A 24,040-nucleotide genomic window follows, 5' to 3' on the forward strand; every position below is an offset into this window, starting at 1 on the left:
TAAGTAGTTTTGTGAACTTGGGCACGTTACTTAACTTTTGAAAGCATTGATGATAATATTGCTTTTACCAGAGGGTTGTTGAAATGATTAAATTAATGGATATATAGAAAGCATTTAGAAAAACACCTGACTGATGATAAGCACTCAGTAAGTATTAGATATCATTTTTATTCCAAAAAACATTTAAGGTCACATATATTTTTTAAAATTTACTTCCAAACAACTCATTTACTTTTATTTAGATCACTTAAATAACACCCATGTATTGATTATATGTTTTTTTAATGTACATGTTAAAATAGTAATAGTTTTCTTCAAAAAGTTTTTTATGTATCATCTAAAACCACCTTGTGTACTTCCAGCAACATTCAGGACTTTTTTACTACTTTGGGAGAAACATTAGAAAACTATACTTTGACATACATATTCACATTAAAGCTTATTTTTAAATGTGAAGCTAATAATCTCTAATTTTAAAATGAAAATTATATTTCCTTGCTAAATGAAAAAACAGAAAGGGAAATTTTGAGGAGCACATCAGCTGCTAAAATCAAGCCATAACCATCCAGCTGGAATGACTAAACGCCCTTCTTGCTTTACTAGGATAATGTCAAATTTTACCTACAAATTTCAGCCACTGGTAACATGCTAGACTTATCTAAGGTAATAATCTGAATGAATTCTCCCTACCTTAGAAACGTTTGTTTACTTAACATCATTATAGTGGTCTTTTGTGGGTCTTAATAAGTGCAACAGCCAGGTATGTCCTATGCTCATTTTTTCCAATATGATGGGTATGAAATTCTACCTCTTTGTTTTTAATTTGAACTTTCCTGATTACTAATTAGGTTGAGTCTCTTGATATGTTCATGGCCAATTCAGGTTTCATTTCCTTAGGCTTATTTTGTCTATTGTAATTTTTTTATATTGAGTTGTTTGTATTTTGTTATTTATTTGGAGGAATTCCTTACGTATTCTTGATACAAATTGACAGTCAATTTTTTTGTGTTGCAAATATCTTTTCCAGACTTTTTGTAGGCTGGGCCCAGAGCTGGCCTATGACTATGAGTTTGCACTGTTCACCAGTTGTCCATCTCTGCCTTCCAGAGACGTCTGAGGAACTGGCCCTTGTTTTTGTCTGGCCATTCTAAATTCAGCGAAGTATTATACTTTGACTAGGGCTGTGTTAGCCTAGGGGAGCAAAGAACAGTAACAGAGAATTGCGTGCAGCCTGAGTGTGATCTACCCCACAGCCGTCTGAGTCACACTGTATATTGTATTACATGAGGGAGGAGACTTGTATTTCCTTAGATGAGGTAGTCCTCACGCATCCAGACGGGTTGACACGTGGAAGCGCTCGTCTCATGTATGTAGGACTGGCTTGGAGAGGCACAGCTGAGCTTCCAGAACATCTGATGTATCCATCATTAGCTCTGCAATTTTAATCCGCAATTGTGTCCACTGGTAGAGACCCTTTTGCAGCATTTCTGGAGCCTTCCACCCTCTTCTGTCACTGGATAATAATGCGAGTTCTCTGCTGAGTATCTTGAGTGATATAATGTCCTTGTCTATCTCTTATTTATTTGGCCGGGCAGCAGGCAGGATCTTAGTTCCCCAACCAGGGATTGAACCTGCATCCGCTGCAGTTGAAACGGGGAGTCTTAAACACTGGACCATCAGGGAAGTCCCCCTTCTCTATCTTTTAGATGAATAACTCTTGTTTTGCTTACTCAGGTGGTTTCTGTATCCGGTAGGTCCACCATATGATGCTCCCATTGACGTCTGTCAATTCTGTGGTCATTCATCTTTTTGCTCTTATTGGACTGTCTTTTAATGAATGAGTTCTGAGTTTAATGAAGTCGAATATAAATCACATTTTTGGTATCATGTTTAAGAAAACCTTCACTATACCAAAGTCAGTAAGATATTTACCTATATTTCTTTTTTTAAAAAATAAAGCGTTGAATTCTCTTTGAATTGATTTGTGACTATGATGTGAGGTGGGGGTCCAAATACATTTTTATTTAAATATAGAGGTTCAATATTTCCAGCATCATTTGATAAAATAGTCCATCCTTTCTGCATTGGTGTACAATGCAAGCTCTGTCAGATATCAGGTTTTCACAGGTGTATATACATGATTCCTGGCCCTCCATTCTGTTCCACTGGTGCATTTTTAAAAACTGATTTGTCTACAACATTTCATCTATTGCTATAAGTTTAGTATAAAAACCGATACGAGGTACCACAACTTTTCCTATTTGGTTTATCTTTGTCAGGATTGTCAGCTATTTTTGCAGTTTTTAAAATTTCACACAAATTTAAAATCTCAATGTCGTGGCAGCCTGGATGAGAGGAGAGTCTGGGGGAGAATGGATACATGTATATGTATGGCTGAGTCGCTTTCCTGTGCACCTGAAACTATCACAACACTGTTAATTGGCTATGCTCCAATATAAAATAAAAAGTTAAAAAACATCACCTTGGCGGACTCCACAAAAGAACAAATAAACAAAATCAAAATGAGAAAAGAAAGCAAAAAAAAAAAGGTGAGATTCAGGATTTTCATTGGAATTCATATATCATTGGAATTATATATCAATTATGGCTTAACTCACATGGCTGTGATATTAAAACTTTGTATCCATTCATCCATGATTATTTTCTGGCACCCCACTTATTTAGATATTCTTTAATGGCTTTCAATAACGGCAACATTTTCTTCCTAAAGTTCATGCACCTTTCTGCGAGGTACTTTTTGTTTGCTATTACACATCAAAATTTTTGAAAGTTGCATTTATTTATAATTTGTTGCTCATGTATAGAAATGCAGTTGGCTTTGGATATTTGTCATGTAATTGTCAATTTTGCAAAGTCAAATATCAGTTATTTCTCTGTATATTCATGTGGGCTTTCTATGTAGGCAGTTATATAATTTGAAAATAATGATAATTTTATTCTCATTCCAATCTTTACAACTTTTACTTCTTTTTCTCTTCTTAGGGCACTGGCTAGCACTGCTAGTGTATTAAACAAAATTGGCAACAATTTTTTAGAAGAAATACTTCGAGCGTTTCAATTGTCTATTATATTGGCCATGTTTTTTTTTGTGTGGGGTAGGGAGCATAAAGATCATAGCCTTAATCAAAAAGTAGAAGATTCCCTTATTTGTATTTTTACCTTGTGCTCTATCAAAACATGTTTAATGTGTACTGCTGTGGAATTCCTGAGCCTACTGAGATGGTCATATTTTCTCCTTGAACCAGCGAATATGGCAGATTTTACTAATAGGCATTCTAATGTTGAACATTTCTTTGCTGTGATAAATTCAATTTGCTCAGGAAACATTGTTGCTTTTTTCATTGCTGGATTCAGTTTGCTTATAATTTTTGTTTAGAATTTTTGCTTCTATATTTATGGTGATATTAGGTTTCATTTTGTTCACACACTTCTCAAGCTGTCCTTGCCTGGTTTTAACGTCAAGATTATATTACTTTTCTATTCTCTGAAAGAATTTGTTTAAGATTAGGTTTATTAAATGTGTGGGAATACTCATGCATAAAATCATTGGGGCTTAATATTTTGGGGAAAAATTTTAAAACTGATTCAGTATGTTTAATGATTATAGATAATTCAAGTTTTATTTCTCTTCCTGAGTCAATTAAAAAAAATTTAACGAACTTTCCATTTTACGTAATTTTTCAAAATCACTGGCCTAAGGTTTTTATTATATTGTCTCCTTAATCACTCCTGCAATTGTTGTCATATCCCCTTTTTCATTTTTCATATTGAAGTTTCTAATAGTAAAGTTTTGGTTAGTGAATGATCTACATCTTTGAATGAAGTTTCTGTATCTTATCTCTATTTTTTTCAAGAGTTCCAGTGGATAAAACATTCTAGTTGTCACCAACTCTTAACAACATTTTGAAGATAGTATTCCACTGTCTTCCAGCTTTTATTGTTGCCTTTGAGAGCGGAGCTGTCAGTCAAACTGGCTTTCACTTGCAGATGAAGTCATTTCCCTAAGCCTGATTTTAAGACATTCTCTTTGGATGTAGTGTTCTTTAGTTTCACATTTCCGAGACTTGGTTTGCATACATTTATACCGACCTTTCAGATGTGTTGGGCTTTCTGAGTATTGAGTTTTATAAATTCTGAAAAATCCTCAACAGTTTATTCTCTACAGTTCTATTCTCTTCTAAAATTCCATATGTTTTGGATTGCTTTTCTTTAACCACTGTTTCTCTTGAACATTTTTTTGTATGTGTCTGTAATACATTGCATGTATGGATTTACTTTTCTAACTCACTAATTCTTTCTAATTCTATGAACAGTCTGCTGTTTATCCTGTTCATTGAGTCTTTATTTGTAATTATCCTCTTTCTCATTTACAGAAGTTCTCTTTGGTTCTGCCAACAAAAAAAGTGGCACTTGTCATCTGCCTCTACAAGGATGAGGTCACTAGCCACTGCAGCCATGGACCTTCAACACACCCTGAAAGGCGTTCAGGGTGGAGATCAGGAAGGAAGCCTTCTGTGTTCTGAGAAAAACTGGTAGAACAAGTCTTCAGATAGATAATTGCAGGAGAAGATTTTATGAGCCCAATTCTTGCATCTCCTCATATCTAGAAAAGCACTAAAATCATTAACAGTGCCATCTGCTCTCGTGACTAGCAGCCAGCCTCTGCCAACATGTGTGCTCCACTGCACGTCCCCCCTACACTAAAATCATATATAACACTGCCCTTCCCCCTGCCACTTAGGAGCAGTTTCTCAGAACTATCTGAGACACTGTCTCCCAGGCTAGAGTCCTCATTTTGCTCCAGATAAAACTTAAATCACAACTCTCACGTTGTGCTTTGTTTTTCAGTTGACAGTTTTTTTTCAAATCTACCTGGTTAATTTTAATTGTCTTTGTCCCTCCATCATTTTTTTTAAACTTGTTTTAAATTTTCTCTAAATAAATTAAGTAGACTTATATTTTTAATAGTTCCAATATCTTCAATATCTTCTTGTCCTCAAAGATTCAATTTTGTAATTTCCTTTTTTTCTGATGATTCTTGCTTGTGGTACCTTACCTCACAGCATTCATGATTTTTATCACATACTCATGTTCCTTGGAATGTTATGTCTCTGAGGATTCTTGTAGAACTTCAATTAAAAATGCCCAATAAGAAAAGTTTTGCATCTTATTTTCCAATGCGTCTGGGGAATCAGATGCTGATCAGAATCAGCGTCACTGATCAGAATCACTTTAAATAAAATTTTCAGCTACAATTACTCTATATCCAACAGATATTGTGAATTCAGACACCAAACCTAAATGAAGGTAAGGTTCAGATTAGGAATGCTTACGAAAACCAGTCTTTTTCTTTTTTCATGTTCTTGCCGGAACCAAGGTTAAATAAGCAAGTCTTCCTCTTTGGGACCTCTCAGCCCCTGTTCCAGGTGACACTGTCAATGTCTTTCATTGTCCCAGACTCGTGCTGATGACTTCAATCTGATCTCCTGCTCTGTTGAGGACCTAGGCTTTGTCTTTCTTCCCTCAGCTACTCCAACATACTCCTCTTATTCATACTTCCTTTTTGTTCCTCAAATCTAATGTTCTCCCTTACTTTACCACTAGCACAGCCATATTATAAAATTTTTTATTTTATGCAGCAATTTTAGATATTCTGTATTAGGATCTCTCCTCTGCACCTCTAGCTCATTATATGCTTCTTAATCTTATAATTGATTTCTTTATAACAATAGATTGTTGAGAACTCAACAACAAACCACAACGGATGAATTATTTTCATTTCAAAAATAAATGAAAGACTATTTCGTATCAGTGATTTAACCCTACAAGAGAGGGTTGAGGTCTCCAATTTTCTACTTGTTATAAAAATGCTAATGCCTTCCTCAACAGCATGTATGGCAAATACCTGGCTTGCTTGTGACTATTACCTTCTCGTCTATTCACTGTGACCTTGGAAGAGGTCGATAATTGATTACAGTTGCCCGTTTGAGGTGACAAGATGCCACTTCAAAAAGCTTTTCAACATAAAATTCTGGGTAGCTATTACCAATCACATGACATTTGGTCATATAGTAACTCGTATTTGCCATGCTTGTCTAGATTATCAGATTCACTCGAGTTCTTTTTCACCACTATTATTTATTTTCTTCACAAATTAATAGTGTATCTTTTGACTCTAACGATGATGCGTGATTGCACAAGTGTGACAGTCACTATGGAAAGACACCACCAGACACCAGCAAAAGACATGCAATCCTTTAATGTAGGTAATGGATAAAGCTGTCATCTATAAATCTAGACATGGCTACACAGCGTGAAATGGCCAGCCAGCAGCATGCATGCAGTTTGATAAGTACTCTTGGCTTTCAAGTTCTCATATCGTCCCACTGCTGCCAATGAGACCATCTGTCTAAAGAGAGGGTATCATCAGGCCTTTGGGAACCTGCCTTCACCATTTTCCTGTTTTTTGGTTATGTATGAATTTTTAGATACCCTCTAGTACCTTCCTATTCACGGGTAACCACCATATTCCTAAGATCTTTGCAGTTAGACTAGAGAATCAAAAGCCAACTTTCCAGGGCACCCTACCCTCAATAGATCAAGGTTTGGGGCTTACCTGAAGTTCTATTCAGATAATAGAACTGATAATAGAACCTGAAGTTCTATTCAGATAATTTTTACTGTAACTTTAATTTAGCTAATCAATCCCTCTTTTCAACACAAAGCTAGACTATCAATTCAAGAAGTCATCAGTCAGTGGTATGGCTTGATTTTCTGCAGTTCTGTTGCAATGTACGTAAATAAGTTATTAAATAATTTGTTCATTTGAATCTCATCAATCTATCCTTTAGGTTTCGCTGAAATTCTATTGCAAGATGAAATATATCTGGAGTCGCATTTTGGGTCCATCACTTAATTACTTCTTTCAGCTCATACCTAAGGCACCCTAAACAGGTCAGAGATCATGTACTTGAAAAATCAAACAAAATTATGACTCTTAGCCATTCTGATGGCTACTTCTTAATACTATCCTCCAATGTGACTCAGGGCTCTGCCCTATCCTTCCCTTCTATCCTGGGTATCTCAGCTTCTTTTCGACCCTCATGAGTACACTTCTTAGTGATCACGTTACTGTAAACCACTTTCTTGAGAGATCAACCCTCTCAGTGTCTATATCATCCTGTACTATACCATGCTTGCTTTCATATTTCCTCAAATAGGCTTATTTACCCATTTTTGCACTAAGGTTGTATTAATGAATAATATATTTTGTGTCTATATACTTGGTATATCCCATTTCTAATTTTTATAAAAGAATCACTAATTTTCTTTATTTACAGTTAGTAGAAGTTGCTATTTTCAATACTTTTACCATCTCTATGCTTTTTGCCACTTTATTTCATCCCATCCCTTATGATCTCTCATACCCTAACAGTCACGACACACTCCTAAATCTCAGGTGATCACTGGCGTTCCTCAGCTCAAAAACCCTTTCTGTGTTCTCCTCAAGTTTTGAAAAAAAAAAAAAAATCATTCTAGACAGATTCCAAGTAGCCACAAGACTGCACCTCTCAATGCCAATCAGTTCCGTTTTCCATGTGTTACACCCTAGCTTTCATTCTGGGGCTCAAAAGTGAATCAGACACGGCCTCTGCCTTCACAGAGATCATAGCTGAGAAGGGGAAAGGAACATATGGAAAAAAAGGGCACAATCCAATGTGCTCCTAAGCACCATTTATACCCTCCAGAGCTTCTCCTCAATATGATGTCATTTTAGCAGCTTTCTAGTTAATAGATGTTCATCTCATCTTGCATAAACACCGTTAATATGAATGTCTGCTATGAAATGCCAATACACGGGCAAAAATTTCATTCTCCACATTGAGGAGCAGTTGCCAAATTATGTGTGTATACATTTTCCTCAGGAACTGAAAGATGTATTTTTAAAGTAGATCAAATGAAACTGGTTACCATATAATTTTAAGAGACTGAGCAATTATCCAAACATTTCAGGAGACATTTATCCAGTGAAACTTCTGTGCTGTCTAGGAGTCAAATCATTCCCCATATAACGTGTCAAACAAATACTTCAAAAGCCTCATAGAATTTGGGGGGGACCCACTGTAAAGATAAACAGGATTGCTTGATGGTGGTTCCTAAAAAGTCTTCCTGTATAAAAACAAGCTAGATGGGATGGAAAGCTCATTTTCACTGATGTGAGGGGCAGAAACTAAACTCAAACTCCCTTGAAACTGGGCACGCAATCTCTCCTCTTCAGGGCACCCAGTGTTTCTCAGCACTTCTCTAAGTAGCTGGCACCTAAGCTCTCAGCACCAAACAGTCTTTCTCACACTGGCAAAGCCATTAACACACTAATCAATATAAAAAGAAAAGCAAAGAGGGAAAGCACTCCCCCACCACCCCCTGAAGCATAAATCCACAGTCCCAAGTATGTCTCTCCACAAGATGCTGAAGCCTGAGACTCACGTACCTGCAAACCTTTTTGTCCACGGTTTCCAGCCTCTCCCAAGTGATGCTACCATCATTCCTAACAGCAGCATGATAGCTATAATCCTGGAATTGGGAACATTCCCTAATACCAATGTCTAGTGAATTCTGCCAGACATGGAGACCTAATACCAATGTCTAGTGAATTCTGCCAGACATGGAGACCTCACTAAGAATGTATATCCAACCAGGAAGTCAACTTATACAGCTTTTTAAACTCTCAACCTGAACTTACTAATCCTCTTAATACATATTTGTCTGGTGTTTCAATTAATTGACTTTTCAACTGCAAAACATTTTTAAATGTTAAATTCACCAAAAAAGGGTTAAAAAATATGTCTCCATCCCCAAAGTTATAAAACTAGAAATACCTTTTATAAAAATATGACTGATAAGAAATTCGTTTGATAATATCATCCAAGGGGCATAAACTACTGACCCATAGAACAAATTCAGCCCACAAGGTATATTTCGATTGGCTGCAGAATATTTAAAATTTTTCTTTAAAATAGAATGACGTAGTGAAGCATACCATGTGTGTTATGCCTAGGTTCCCACCACGGTCTATCACAGCATTTCATTCATCATGTTATCCCATGGTGTCCAAAGGCAAATTAGTTTATGAACTCTGGCTTATACTATTTGCCTTTAGAAGATTCTAGGAAAGAATAGTATTGGTGAATATGTAAAAAACAACCCACAGCTTTAAAAAACATAGGTAATATGTTATGTATGTGATTAAAACTCTTCAATCACTTTGAGGATCTACCCGAGCTCTTCATTCCCAGTTTCATCACATATTTGACAAAAAGTTGGTCTAGATTTCCTGAAGGCAGAAATCTATCTCCTCAGAAAAAGTATCAACTTTTACAACAGTTCTTTCATCAGACAACTGCTCTTTTTTAAGATTGGGGCCTGTGTTTCTTCATTACGCAAAGAAAAAAAAATCAGGCAGGATATTTCAGCAGGGGAAAGGAACATTATTACTATGCTCCCCGTTGAAAATTAAAATATTCAAAATATGTCAAAATCATCTTAGACTTAATATCTGATCAGTGGCTTAATGTCTGTTTTTACAGAGAACATTTTTATATGTATTTTTAAGAAGTGACTTCCACTATCTTCAAAAATGTGACCAAACTGAGATTCTCAGAAACTGGAGGACAAACAGAAGAGTCAACAAGAACACAAAATTCACCAGCGGCAGAGATTCTATTTGAAGTGAATAGAATCACACTAGGAGCAAGAACCCGTTTCGAGAGGCTTGGAGCAGGCTTTGATAAATACACATCCCACGGTCTTTGACTTAAACTAAATATATTCATCAGAATGGGCAGCTTTGATAATTATGATACGATTATTTTGGAAATACAAGAATGCTATGTTTTCCTCTATCTGTGAATAGTCTCCTAAATTGGACTTCATTTATGCATTCATTTATTCATCCACCCATCAATCAAACATTTATTGAGTATTTACTAAGTGTTAGACACTCTGGGTTGGGGATACGATCTTGAACAAGAGAAGAAAAGCCTGTTTCCAGATGAAGCTTACATTTTAATGGAGTGGAGAGCAATTACGATATAAACTAACTTTTGAAAAATGTGTTTCATATAGCCATACAGGCTATGCCTACAGTGAACAAGGTGATGGGATAGAGTGGCTGGAGATGGGCCCTTCCGACTGGATGGTCAGGAGAACCTTTCTAAGGAATGTGTACAGCATGAAGCTTCTCAAACTTGGATGTGCCTGTGAATGGCACAGGATCTTGTCAGAATTCAGATTCTGATTCAGAGGTCTGATGTGGGGCCTGAGATTCTGCATTTTTAATGAGCTCCCAGGTGATGCTAATGTGTCAGGTCCTCATACACTTGGGATAGTAAGGACTTTGAATAAGAAATGAGAATGGTAAAACCCTTGGGCATATATCTGGAAAAGATTAAAACTCTAATTTGACAAGATACATGTGCCCCAATGTTCACAGCAGCACTATTCACAATAGCCAAGACATGGAAGCAACCTAAATGTCCATCGACAGACAAATGGATAAAGAAGATGTGGTACATAGATACAATGACATACTACTAGCCATAAAAAAGAATGAAATAATGCCATTTGCAGCAAGATGGATGGACCTAGAGATTATCATACTAAGTGAAGTAACTCAGACAGATAAAGACAAATATCACAGAATATCATTTATACGTGGAATCTAAAAAATGATACAAAATAATACATTTGCAAAACAGAAATAGATTCATAGACATAGAAAACAAACTTATGGTTACCTAAGGGGAAAGCAGGGAGGGATAAATTAGGAGTTTGGGATTAACATACATGCACTACTATACATAAAAGAGATAAACATCAAGGACCTACTATACAGCACAGGGAACTATATTCAATATCTTTTAATAAACTATAATGGAAAAGAATGTGAAAAAGAATAGATATACACATATATATGTATATATATGTATATACATATAACTGATTCACTTAGCTGTACACTTGAAACTAACACAACTTTGTAAATAAACTATACTTCAGTTAAAATAATTTCTTCTAATAAAAAAAAAAATGAGCATGGTAAAAAGAACTGACAATCATGTGTGGGACTTTGGGGAGGAACTGAGACAAGCCCAACCTTGTGTCCACCTCATTTCTAATCTTCTCTCATCTGTCTCACAGGATGCCCCAGGGCATAAAGGGAGGATCGGAGATCTGAGACCAGAGAGGCCTGGGCTTCCATCCTGTCTCCAGCTTTTCACAGCACTGAGGTTTTGGGCAGCTCCCGTACTCTCTCTAAGTCTTATTGCTCCACATTGTGGGATCCTTGCGTAATCTGTCTGGCTTAGAGCAAAGAATCCGTAAATGAAAGGCACTCTGCAGCAGGCATCATACTACCACGAGGTGACAAGTATGAGGACGGCAAACAGCACAATAGGACAGCACAGCAGAAGACAAAGAGAGCCCCAGGGCCCCCAGTCTTGCTGCTTCGCTGTTCCAAGTATGGGCTTCTCAGCTCCAGACTCTTCGAGATACGAGAAAAATAAGCCCTTATTTAGTTAAGCTCACATTAGTTAGGTTTTCTGGCTCTTGTACCTAAATGCAATTCATATCTAATTGTTGAGTGCAGCTATTCATTATTATTATTTCTTCTGAAGCCATTTAGCAATAGGAAAAGACAGGAGCACTCTAAAGCTTTTGCCAGTGTCCTTAATCGTGACAACCTGCTCCGCCCGCCAAAAGCTAGACTACCAAGAAACGCCGCTGCATTTGACTCCTGATCTGTATTGTCACTGAAGATAATATGGAGACCTTCACACATCAACCCCTAAATTCTCAAGGCAAAGTTGAAGTGTCCACTTTTTAGAAATGGTCATCAAAATCCCCCAGTTTTGAGGCAACTGATAATGTTGTTGGCACATCATGCATAACCCAGTGTCAACCGTCATTTCAAGCCAAATCTGGGGCACCCTACAAGCAATAAACAAGGCACATATTCTACTCAACTGAGCAGAAAACCAAATTAGCATGTGAAGAAAGTTTAGGAAATTGAGACACATGCAACTGAGGAAAAGAAACTTTTAAAAGAAGCTGTGCCCTCACACAGGTAAAGGTCCTCTCGTAACATTAATTAATCAGCGGGTTTGTACTCAGTGTCTGTTATGTGTAAAGTCCTGGAGGAAAGTGAAAGGCAGCTGGAGCAGGATGCCAAGTTTAAGGCCCTCACCGTTGTGGGAAAAACAAGTCAGAAGCGTTAGGCCAGCAGCGAGGCACAGATCAGTCTAAGGGAAGGACCCTCACTATGACCTAAGGGGGTTCAGGTAAGATGACTATAAAGAAAAGATGTGGGATTTTCATGGTAAACAGGGGTGACAAAGATGTTCCAGGTGAGGGGAAGTTTGAGGACCAGGGTATAGAGAGAGAGAGTGTGTGAGTTTTACTCGCTGAGCGTGAACAGACCAGCTTGGCTTGTCCAGAGACTTCAAGAAGGTTTAGAAGGTGGTATGTATGTAGTTAGAAAGTGAATTGTGAGGAGCATCATAAGCTGATTCTTAAGTAATTGGAACTTAAAACCTGCTTACCTGAGCTAAGAGCAGATCTGTTTAATTAAAAGAGGAAGTTCTGCTCTCTTGCTTCTCTTCATGTGGGCTTTCCTCTGTGCACGAGCGCCCTGGTATCGGTCTCTCTGTGACCAAATCTCCTTCTAAGGACACCAGTTGGATTGGATTAAGTTCTACCCTAATGGTCTCATTTTACCTTAATTACCTCTTCAAAGGCTCTATATCAAAATGCAGTCACATTCTGAGGTCCTGGGTGTTAGGGCTTCAGTGAGTCCAGAACAGTCCCCAAACCAGAAACTTGGAATTCATCAACTCTTTCTTTTCCCTCATCTCTACTGTCAAGGTCTACCAGTCATAACTCTGAACTCTATCCTCACACCATCTAAGCTCCTTAGAAAGACATAATAAAATCTTTAATTCATGCCTGCCTATCTAGAGTTGAAACTCAAAACCCTGACTTTTAGAAACTACTTCTGAACAAAGGTCAGCTATTTGTTATTTCATCTCCTGAAATTAACTTCCCTTCCTTTCAGTTTATCAAACTCCTCACATCCTTCAATTTTGTTTCAATATTATTTTCCCTGTGAAGTTCTCCTTGACTCTGCTCCAATTCTTGCTGGCCCCACGCTACCATTTTACCATGTCTGGGAAGAATTTACCATTTCTGCACTCTACTGTCACTGAACATAGTATACTGCAAATACTGGATCCATTTCCTTCATAAGATCATGAGCTCTTTGGAGAAAAAAAAACACCAATAGAAGGAATGTACACTCTGGAATCTGTACGAGCGTCAACCCTAGTCCTACCATTTTTCACTATGTTGACTTTGTCAAGTTACTTAAAATTCATTGGTAAATAGGAATAGGAATAATTCCTATTTCATAGGGTTATAACGAGAAGCAAATGAAGTAATCATCAGTATGAAGCAGAGACTCAATAACAGCTAGCTATTTTTATAAAACATGTAGAATATAACAATGACCACAACTCTTTTCTTCTTGGGTGTATTCAGTGCTACGTGATTTGCAGATATTATCTCTTATATACCTAAAGTAAGTGTAGACGTGTATGATTACCCCTTTTTATAGGTGAAGAAACTTAGTCTCCGAAAGGCTAAGCAGCTTGTCTAAGGGCTAACAGCCAACACATGTGGAACCAGGGTTTAAGCTAAAATTTAGATGATTCAAACAAAGCATACTGTACCCAAACAATCATTCAATATGGAAGGCAGAATGGGTGCTCAATGAATATTGATTGAGTTGCTTAGTTCATTATTAATCAGCAATTAAATTAATATATTTCTTACTGATATTTCTATAGGGAAAGACGTAAACAGGGTCTCATGTTAAATTAACTCAGTAATGCTAGACACACATATAGAAGTTATTGGTTTACACACTTTTTTTAGAATGGAAATGAAATATGTGTCAAAAAATGGAAGGAATATAAAAGGTAATTAAAATCACCAGATTTCTGCTGAAGTCTCTCTCTCTCTCAATCACACACACACACACACACATCCCAGATCAGCAGCTGAAAACTGAGTGTCCAAATAGTACTTTGCATTTTATGCCAATCTTCCATCAATGCTGTTCATTGTATCCCATACCTTGCTAGTTTTTTCTATAAAATATGATTTTCCTCCTTTCAAATAAACCCCAGAACAATGTAGACGTTACTGAGTAAAGCATTTTTTTTTTAAAGAAGTACAATTTATATCTCTTAAGCAAAGTCCATCATATGAGCCTTGGTAGGGAATTAATTTAATTAACACAAACCATATTTCTACAACTCAGATGATCTTCAGAGATACATTCGTATGACATCTGGTATCGGGTCACATCAGGCTACATGCTCACCTCGAGTTTTCTAGTGCTGAGATACAATACTGCTCCAATTATACAGAGACATTTTAAGAGTTTTCAAACACATCTTGAAGTTCTAAAAATACCATACGCTAAGGTGTGCCTTTCCTGCAAGACATGCCATCAATTGGTGAATTTTAAGGTATTTTTGCCCTATTAAGAGCAGATTAAAAAAAGAGAGAAATATATATATGTATTTTATGATCATTTTATAACTATGCTGGCTTACAATAGTTACTTTGCCTCTATTAAAATACTACATAGTTTTGTGGGACATTTATAACTTAGCAACAGAAAAGAAAATATTCTTTTTTTTTTTTTTTTTTTTGCGGTACGCAGGCCTCTCACTGTCGTGGCCTCTTCCGTTGCAGACCACAGGCTCTGGACACGCAGGCTCAGCGGCCATGGCTCACGGGCCTAGCCGTTCCGCGGCACGTGGGATCTTCCCGGACCGGGGCACGAACCCGTGTTCCCTGCATTGGCAGGCAGACTCTCAACCACTGCGCCACCAGGGAAGCCCAAGAAAATATTCTTGAGTGTTCAATATATATTAGAAATAACACTTAATTTCATATGAAATAATAATCATTTGAGGAACAAAGTCATAAAGCTATTAAAAGATTTAGAGACTTACTATCAAATATTTCAAAATTTCTAAAACATATTCTGCCTTATACAATTAATGTTAAAACTGCTTTTTGTTTTTCTTTCTTTAAACCTTGCAGGAGATAGTCTTCATATTTTACATGTTCTCTAAACAAAATGGGACTATTATTAAGCATAGTTTAATATATTTATTTAAATAGAAATGTAAAACTCTTTTTTATGATGGAACCTTGGATTAGAATAATTGCTACTGGTTCCATAGGGTATTCAAATGCGTGCGCTTCACCCCCAAAAGGCAGGTGCAAGCTTTCCTGGGGAAGCAGCTCTGCTAGTGTAACACACCTGGCCTCTGTACTGCTCCTTTATTCAATTCTTCCCAGGGGAAGAGGAGGAATTTAATATGATTGAGTTTGGCATATATGGCGTGGCCCTTACTCTTTCCTCTCTTTAGGGAGCAGCTGCCTTTGGGAAGCACCTGTTCTGCTCCGGTCCTCCAAGCTTTAAGTTATACCAGAGGGAGCTCTGTCTCTAGTATAGCTCCAACTGGGAGGTAACTTTGCCTAAATCTGGGCTCACTGAGAGGAAGCCCATTTGCTGTTGATAATATGCCACATTCTCTGTTATCGGTTTCTTCAGAAATAAAGGTGATGTGTTGGTCTCCCATCTGCCTTACTCTTATTTCTTTCTCAGTTGGCTCAGAACTTGGGTGGGGAAAAGGAGTGTTTGTACTGAGCTCTTTCAAACCCCAAATGAATAAGTATATTTTTACTCCTTTTATCCATTGCAGTCCTCCAAAAGGGGGATTTCACCCCTAACTACAGACTCCAGAAACACAAGACAAAGATGATGACCTAAATTATATAAAACCATTAGTTATAATCTTCATGTTCAAAGCAAGTCAGGTTGATTAAACTGCCCGCTTTGAAGCCAAAAAAAAGCCATATTTCTTTCTAAGGATAGTCTTATGTATCTATCTATGCATATGAGTATACATAATATATACACATATATATTTAATACATAAATATAATGTTATTCAAATAATCCCTATGGTGGCATAAGAAAAAATGTACTTGGTCTTTGTGCCTATTGCTGGCACACAACCCTATAACCCTTGGAATCTCTGGAGGGATGAGTGTCTTTTATGTGCTAATAAGTATTTGGTGGTGGGGAAAGGAAGGGTGCCCTAGATTACTTCGGCAGGGCAACACATTGCCAGAAAGACCAGGGCAAGATTAGAGGGCCAGAACTTTTAGCCCCACTCCCTGACCTTCTGGGGAGGGGAGAGGGACTAAAGAATGAGTTGATCACTGATGGCCAGTGATGTAATCAATCTTGCCTACGTAACGAAGCCTCCATGAAAACTCCTACTAAACACCCGAGCAGGAGTGCTGGGAGGGTGGCACACCCAGGAAAACCACAGCAGCCCCAGGCCCTCTTCCCTATACCTACCCTAGGCATCTCTTCCCTATGGCTGTTCCAGAGTTAGAGCCTTTACGATAACAGAAGTGTTACTCTGCGTTCAGTAAGCTGTTCTAGCACATTATCAAATCTGAAAAGGATGGGGAGGGCTGTGAAATTCCCGACATTGTAGCCAAGCTGGACAGAAGTGTGTGGGCCCCGGGCACCCCGTACTTTTGACCGGCATCTGCAGTTAGTGTGGGCCCTTATACCTGTGCACTCTGACACTAAACCCAGGTAGTTAGTGTGACCTGAATTAAATGATAGGACACCCAGCTGGAGTCCAGAGAGTTGAAGAACTGGTTGTTGGTATGGAAAAAACCTACATTTGGTATAAGAAGTGTTCTGAGTAAATACAGTTCATACTTACCTTTTCTTTTCCTATAACAGCAAAGAAAACAGTAAAAACAAAACCAAAACCACGCACACCGATTTCCACACTTTTCTCTCATTGGACAGGTATTACACGTGCTCTAATATCCAAGTAACTTTAAGTATAAGACTGCTCACCCCTCCTGTATGTAAAATATGCCACAGTGTTTAGTGGCAGTCCTGCCACAGTCCTGCATTTGCAAACATTCCAAATGATAGAAGTTGGCCAGGGTCACCAAATAGTTCTCAATTTGTGTTGTCATTTCAAAAGACATAATGTATTTAAAACACTCACACACATTTTTAAAAAGACATAGTTGTTGAAACATCAAAGAGCTGGTTCTCATAAAGAACTTAACATACAGGAAGTCCCTACAATGACAATTGCCTTTTCTCTGGTCACCAAAATATCTAATCCTACTTTTGTTTAAATGAAATAATATGGGCATATTTTTCAATGTTACTTTTGTCTGCTTACATGAATGCAGGGTACTTCCTCATAAACTACAGACACAAGCTATAAAGTAAGCAATAGAAAGTCTTAGAATACTTTATAGATCATTGAAGAGCTTGTCTGTGTCTTAAAACAAATTATTATTGCAAAATACAGGTACGCATTTGCAACGTTCCACTCTAACAAGCACTAAACTTGAGTTCTGGATTTTGGATATAAAATGAAATCTTGCACTTCTAAGTTCTGAACTACTGCACATTAGATGAAACTGAGAGCAGTAGTTTCAATCGCATCATTTTAACTTCACTCATTGCTATCAATGTATATTCTTCCCTGATAAAACAAGGTGGTGTGAATCTGTGTATTCTGATAAGTTGTTTTCCCATCCTCATGCTCCTCAAACAGGAGTATAAACTTCTGGTTCCTATCAAGTGAGTTTTTATTACAAAGAGGAAAATGCAAATTCATGTGAGTCTCTGTGATTTGGGGATAGGCACCAAATACTGACTGCTAAGAGTTATGAGTATTTATCTGTTGCTGTTATTAAAAACACATTTTTTTTTCCTACCAGAGTATTTGAATAAACAATTTCAAAATGTTACTCCATCTGTCAATGTTTTCTGAAAACAGTACAAACCTTCTTTTTTATCTTCTGGAGTAATCTTCACTTTTGTATCTGTTATATCTTTGAATGAGGCCAGAAAAAGGACCACATCTCCTTTCTCATTCTTTATAGGGACAATATCCAATAGGCACCAAAATGGAGACCCTGCAACGGTAATAAAAATACAAATCAACCACTGCCTTGTGTTTTTTCTATGAAAATCACATCATTTGTGGTATAGTTAATAAAGTCCTTACTGTTTTCTTCTATCCCATGAGTCTCCCCCAAAATCTTAAAAAGGTCAGTTTTCAGACTCCATAAACGTCTAGCCTCTAATGCATATCTCTTCATTCCCAAATGAAGTGCTTTCTCTGAAAATAAGGGAGTATTTTAAACAAAACCACTAGTCTGTGCTGAGACCGTTCTGCTTATGTCATTCAAATTTGTATTTCTTCTTTGAATGTATTGATGTTGAAGCATTCCACTTGATGAAACTCTGCCCCTTCCCGCCCCAAGCACACACTGGTTCCTAAATAAAGACTTTTGTTTGATATGAGTTTGCTAGAGGTTTATTTAGTCCATTTAAAAATCAATGCTTGTGCACCAGAATGGCTAAAAGAAAAAAAGATGGAAAATACCAAGTTTTGGGAAGGATGATGAAAAGTAATTTGAACCCTCCTACATTACTGACTCGTTGCCAGTTAGTACATATACATTAAAAACTGTTTGGCAGTATCAAGATATATTATCACAATACATTATATGGTAATGTGAATGAGTGATACATAATAATCGACAGGGGAATGGATGAATATCACTAACATAATGTTAAGCAAAAATAACCAGACCCAGAGGAGTAGAATCCATTTAAATGAAGTACAAACATAGGCAAAACAAATCTAGGGTTTAAGAGGTCAGGTTAGTGGTTACCTTTGGGAGATTGTGATTAGGAGGGGACACGGGTCAGGGTGTTCTGCGATGCTGGTCCATATCTTTCATGACCTTTATGTTGATTGCATAGGAGTATTCAGGTTTTGAAAGTCATCAAACTCTGTACTCGTGTGTATTTTTCAGGGTATACGTTTTATTTCAAGAACATATTCTTTTTTTTTTTTTTTGCGGTATGCGGGCCTCTCACTGTTGTAGCCTCTCCCGTTGAGGAGCACAGGCTCCGGACGCGCAGGCTCAGCGGCCATGGCTCACGGGCCCAGCCGCTCCGCGGCACGTGGGATCTTCCCGGACCGGGGCACGAACCCGTGTCCCCTGCATCGGCAGGCGGACTCTCAACCACTGCGCCACCAGGGAAGCCCAAGAACATATTCTTAAAAGTGATACTCAGACTCGTAAAAAAGAATGAAATAATGCCATTTGCAGTGACATGGATGGACCTAGAGATTGTCATACTGAGTGAAGTAAGCCAGACAGAGAAAGACAAATATCATATGATATCACTGATATGGTGTATCTAAAAAAAAATGGTACAAATGAACTTATTTACCCAACAGAAGGAGCCACAGATGTAGAAAACGAACTTATGGTTACCAAGGGGTAAAGGGGGGGAGAGATAAATTGGGAGATTGAGATTGACGTATACACACTACTATACATAAAATAAATAACTAATAAGGACCTACTGTATAGCACAGGGAACTCTACTCAATAATCTGTAATGACCTATATGAGAAAAAAATCTAAAAAAAGTGGATATATGTACCTGTAAAACTGAATCACTTTGCTGTACAGCAGAAACTAACACAACATTGTAAATCAACTATACTCCAATAAAAATTAATTTTAAAAGTGATATTCAAGTTCAATTCTATTCTTTGAGCAAAAGAACCATGAGAAATATCATTAACAGACTCAAGTTCAAACCTAAGGCTTATATTTTGAAAAGTTTTTGTATATTTCAAAATACATATTAAAAAATATATTAAAATTCCAGTACTAGATTTTCTACTGAAAAGCATTCTTGGGCAGAAATATTTGAAGTTGATGAAAAAGTTATTGCTTAAAAACTAAACTGTTGATCTAGTCACACATAATTTTCCCACACTTTTACTTTGATGGGAAAAAATCTGAATTTCCATCTTATTTGGGAATTGATTTCAAAGCTGGGTATACGACAAAAATCACAGAGTCAGAAATATCTTTGATGTTTTAACTTGCTTTGTATATACTGTGTTAGATCTCACACTTTCCAACACAGCGATATATCCATCCAGCCTTGGAATCTCTCATTTTTCTTCAATTGAGCACCAGACGAGCAGCTGATTTGTATTTAGCGTCCATCTGACATAAAAATCGTGTTTTACTATAGCTGCTGGGGTATTTTTGTTGAAAATGTGTGGTTAAGTACACATGTAATAAATGTATGTGTAATGTGCTGCTACTTATAAAGTATGCCTTGAATATGTACCTGTTCCCCCACATCCTCCTAATTGTTTAGTGGCATGATTTCCTCCTTGTTCTTTTGACTCAGACACATGGTTTCCTTTCATTCATCTTCCCAAATATCTATGCCACAGCAATCCCATCTCAATACCCCATCACCAGGCTCCAGAAAACCTAGAATCTATGGCTTATCACCAGGGCTCCAACATCAATCAGCCACGTGACCATGGGAAGTCAGTTAACATTTCTGCAATGAGATTCCCTCGACTGTAATGTTCTCACATCCTCCTGTCCAGGGTAGGTATAGTAACCCCAAGAAACATGAAATGATAACTCAACGTTATTGTCTATGATTAATGAAGAAACCTCATAAATGAGCCCTATCCCTGGCCAGACCCTGCTCTCTCCCTCATCCCAGAATGGCTCTTACTTCCAATTTTTGTCTATGATTACCATTTCAACTCGGGAGCCTTTTCCCCTAATGCTGTAGCTACGGTAGGAACAAAAAGAACCATCAGGCCAAGCTATCGATCACACCCTAGAGACAGGAATCGTGGGGACTTGGAGAATGGCATGAATCTAATACTTTGGTTCACACTTTAAAACATCTGTCAATTTCCTTGCAGGAACGTCACCCAAATCAGAACAGAGACTATTAATTTTCCTGAAAATCATTTGATCTATGCACTCAGACAAGCATCATTATTGTCTCCACAGATTCTCCTCACAGACGTGCCAGTGTATTTTAAAGAAAAGCCAAAGCACAAAATGAGGTGAAAGCCAAGGAAAGAGGTGCCAATGTGACAACATTCTCCAATCAGCCATGATGCACGGGCGTCGCGTCACGGCACGCTCTGGAAGAGTTGAAAAATCACTTTGGAATTTGTCTTTCAGGTTCTAATGAGAGGTGATCTTTGACATTTTATAAATTCATTAGAAACTTCATTAATATGGGTCCTTCTAAATTCAAATTTTGTAATGAGTTGTCATGAGCTAAGCTAATGTCAACCTCCCCATTTCATACATGACAAAAAAGTGAATCAGGGAAGCAACGTAAGAGACATATAGGTCTATCTTTTTCCTCCCTCTCTCCCGCCCTTCCTTCCTTCCTCTTTCTTTCTTCCCTTCCTTCCTCTTTCCTCCTTTTCTTCCTTCCTTCCTCCTTTCCTTCTTTCCTTCCTCCCTCCCCTCCCTTCCTTTCTTCCTTCCTTCCTTCCTCCTTTCCTTCCTTTCTTTCTCCCTCCCTCCCTTTATCCCTCTTCCTTTCTTCCTTCAACTGCTCCTTCATATTTATCCACACCAACTTCCTTACAAATATGGCTTTGGGTACCTCTAAAGTTAGAAAGCAAAGCATAAGCCACTTGCTTCTTCTTCCAGAAAAAGAGGATGGATGCTGAAACCTACCAATCAGGCTCAAAGCAACACCCTTCACACTAACTTTGCTCTCTTAGCCTTCCCTTCCCTGCTGTCCTCAACCTCTCTGCCCTGGCTCTCTGACAAAACCTTCAACCTTACACACTGTAATAACTCAAAGCAATGCCCCAGGGTCTGCTGCTTCCTCTCTTACCCATGGGTACAGTGATGATCATGCAATGTCTTTCAGTCAACAGCGCCCCAGGCCTGGTACAATAAATCTCTCTTAGCGTTAAGCAGGGAGGGAGAAAATCCCTCAGCCTCCAATCCAGAGATGGGAAGGATTCTTAAAAGTAGGGTTAGAGGGCAGAACTTGTGTGTCAATGTTAACTCCTTCTGTATATAGCAGCTGTAGTTACCATGTGGGTTGGTGAACGCTAAAACAGATGAGTCTCTGCCAGGATTTAAGCTAGTGACACCTTTAGTTTCCATGGATAAATACAATTTATGGGCGATAACAGGGTTTATACCCTCTATGGTAACCTGTATTTTCGGAATCGCGTAAATAATTACTCAGAGTTTAAACCTGGTGGAATGTCCCATGTCTCCATTTTTGGTACTTTCTTTTCCTTCATTGGGAAACAAGGGTGCAAGAGAATTTGTCTTGCTAATATTTACAAAGGAAAGAAGACACATGCTTTCCATATACCCCTAAAAGATTATAGTTTGCAATAAGTGAACACTAATGAAAAAGTTTCTAGTATGAGTTCATGGTTTAATAACTTAATACAAGGAGGTAGAGATATAAAGAATATTGAGTTGTGAGTCGTTCCCTTCTCTTTAGTGACTGGCTGTGTTGCCACGATGGGACACAGGTTGTGTTTCCCAATTTAACACAACAGCAGAAAGTGGGATGGGTACCCTTAGCATGTCCCTCGTATCAAGCAGGATTTTGATTGGCTCTTTAATGGTAGATATGTGTGACCTTTAGTTTTTGAAATTATGGCTACAAAAATATAATATCCTGAGTGTTAACAGCATCAGTATCGTGTGAGCTAAACATTTTCAGGCGCTCCTCATATTTCACAGTAAATCTGATCTTGTTCTCTATAACCATTGTCTCAGTGCTACGTACTCAATGGTGTGATGACAGGTTTGACAATTTTTAGAAATTAGTCCAGGGGATATAATATTGGGAAGCGTGTGGCCAAAGGGCCACAGGTGTGTAAACAAGGCACTGCTAATGGTGGCTGCATGACGGGACTCTCGTATCTGTAGCAGGAAGCGCAGGACATCGATGAGCATCTCAAGCGAGTCTGCGCAGAGCTGTAGTTGCCCCTCCCCCTTATCACAGTTGTTTCTGCCTTGTTCTGGCCCTAACCATCTCTCACCCACTCTTCAAAGGTGTTCTCCCTACCTTTAGTTTTCTTCCCATGCTGCTTCCAAGAATCTGTGTAAATAGAGTGTCCTGATTAAAAATACCCAATGGCTTTTCATAGCTTGCTTAAAAAATTAACATGGCATTCCAGAGACTCTTTATCAATATGGAAAGTCTATTTTCATGAAACTAGAAAGGTAAATAGGAAGGGGATGGGTCATGTGAAGTGGTGATCGAAAATAAGGATCAGACTAAAAAGGAGGGGGGGGGTGGGCTTCCCTGGTGGCGCAGTGGTTGGGAGTCCGTCTGCCGATGCAGGGCACACGGGTTCGTGCCCCGGTCCGTGAAGATCCCACGTGCCGCGGAGCGGCTGGGCCCGTGAGCCATGGCCGCTGAGCCTGCGCGTCTGGAGCCTGTGCTCCGCAGCGGGAGAGGCCACAACAGTGAGAGGCCCGCGTACCGCAAAAAAAAAAAAAAAAAAAAAGGAGGGGGAAGTCCCAGGAAGCACCCAGAGCTGCGTGGGAGATAAGCCCTACAGCAGCCTCCCCAGCACTTCCTGGTGTTTGTACTGTTCTAAGTGATGAAAGCAAGGATTCTTTGGTGAAATAGCAGGTAAAGGCTTCACTTTAACTGCAAGGAACACTTCTTCAAAGGACCATCCATCTATAGTGCAGCCTATACGTGTTTCAGATCTGTGCTCAGTTCCCAGTGAATTTGCCTTGGGTGGACACCCTCCTCCAAATGCCCCAGGATCCTAATGCACTGGGGCCCCGACGTCTTGTGCAGCAGCGGAGGGTAGAGTCGGGTTGGTGGGACGTGAAGTGAGCCAGCTGAAGAGCTCCCTGAGTGGGCAGTGGTAAAGACACCTCTCATTTCAATGTCTGATGAAAAATGAGGCTCTCAGAAAAGTGTGTTTTAAATTTGTTTCTTTATAGAAAAAAAAATAGACTG

General features: G+C 38.4%; 1 protein-coding gene across 1 annotated transcript in view; it reads right to left on the reverse strand.

The window, feature by feature from the left end:
- The window catches only part of KCNH8 (potassium voltage-gated channel subfamily H member 8), a gene marked incomplete at its 3' end in the record, with an annotated part of 385,548 nt that overhangs the window by 204,753 nt on the left and 156,755 nt on the right, over nucleotides 1-24,040 (reverse strand). Inside the window, exon 3 of the mRNA XM_079921784.1 lies at nucleotides 17,998-18,129. Within this exon, the coding sequence (XP_079777910.1) occupies nucleotides 17,998-18,129 (132 nt within the window). The remainder of the gene's footprint in view (nucleotides 1-17,997; nucleotides 18,130-24,040) is intronic.

Source organism: Stenella coeruleoalba (genome assembly GCF_951394435.1).
Source record: "Stenella coeruleoalba genome assembly, chromosome: 5".
Lineage (NCBI taxonomy): Eukaryota > Metazoa > Chordata > Mammalia > Artiodactyla > Delphinidae > Stenella > Stenella coeruleoalba.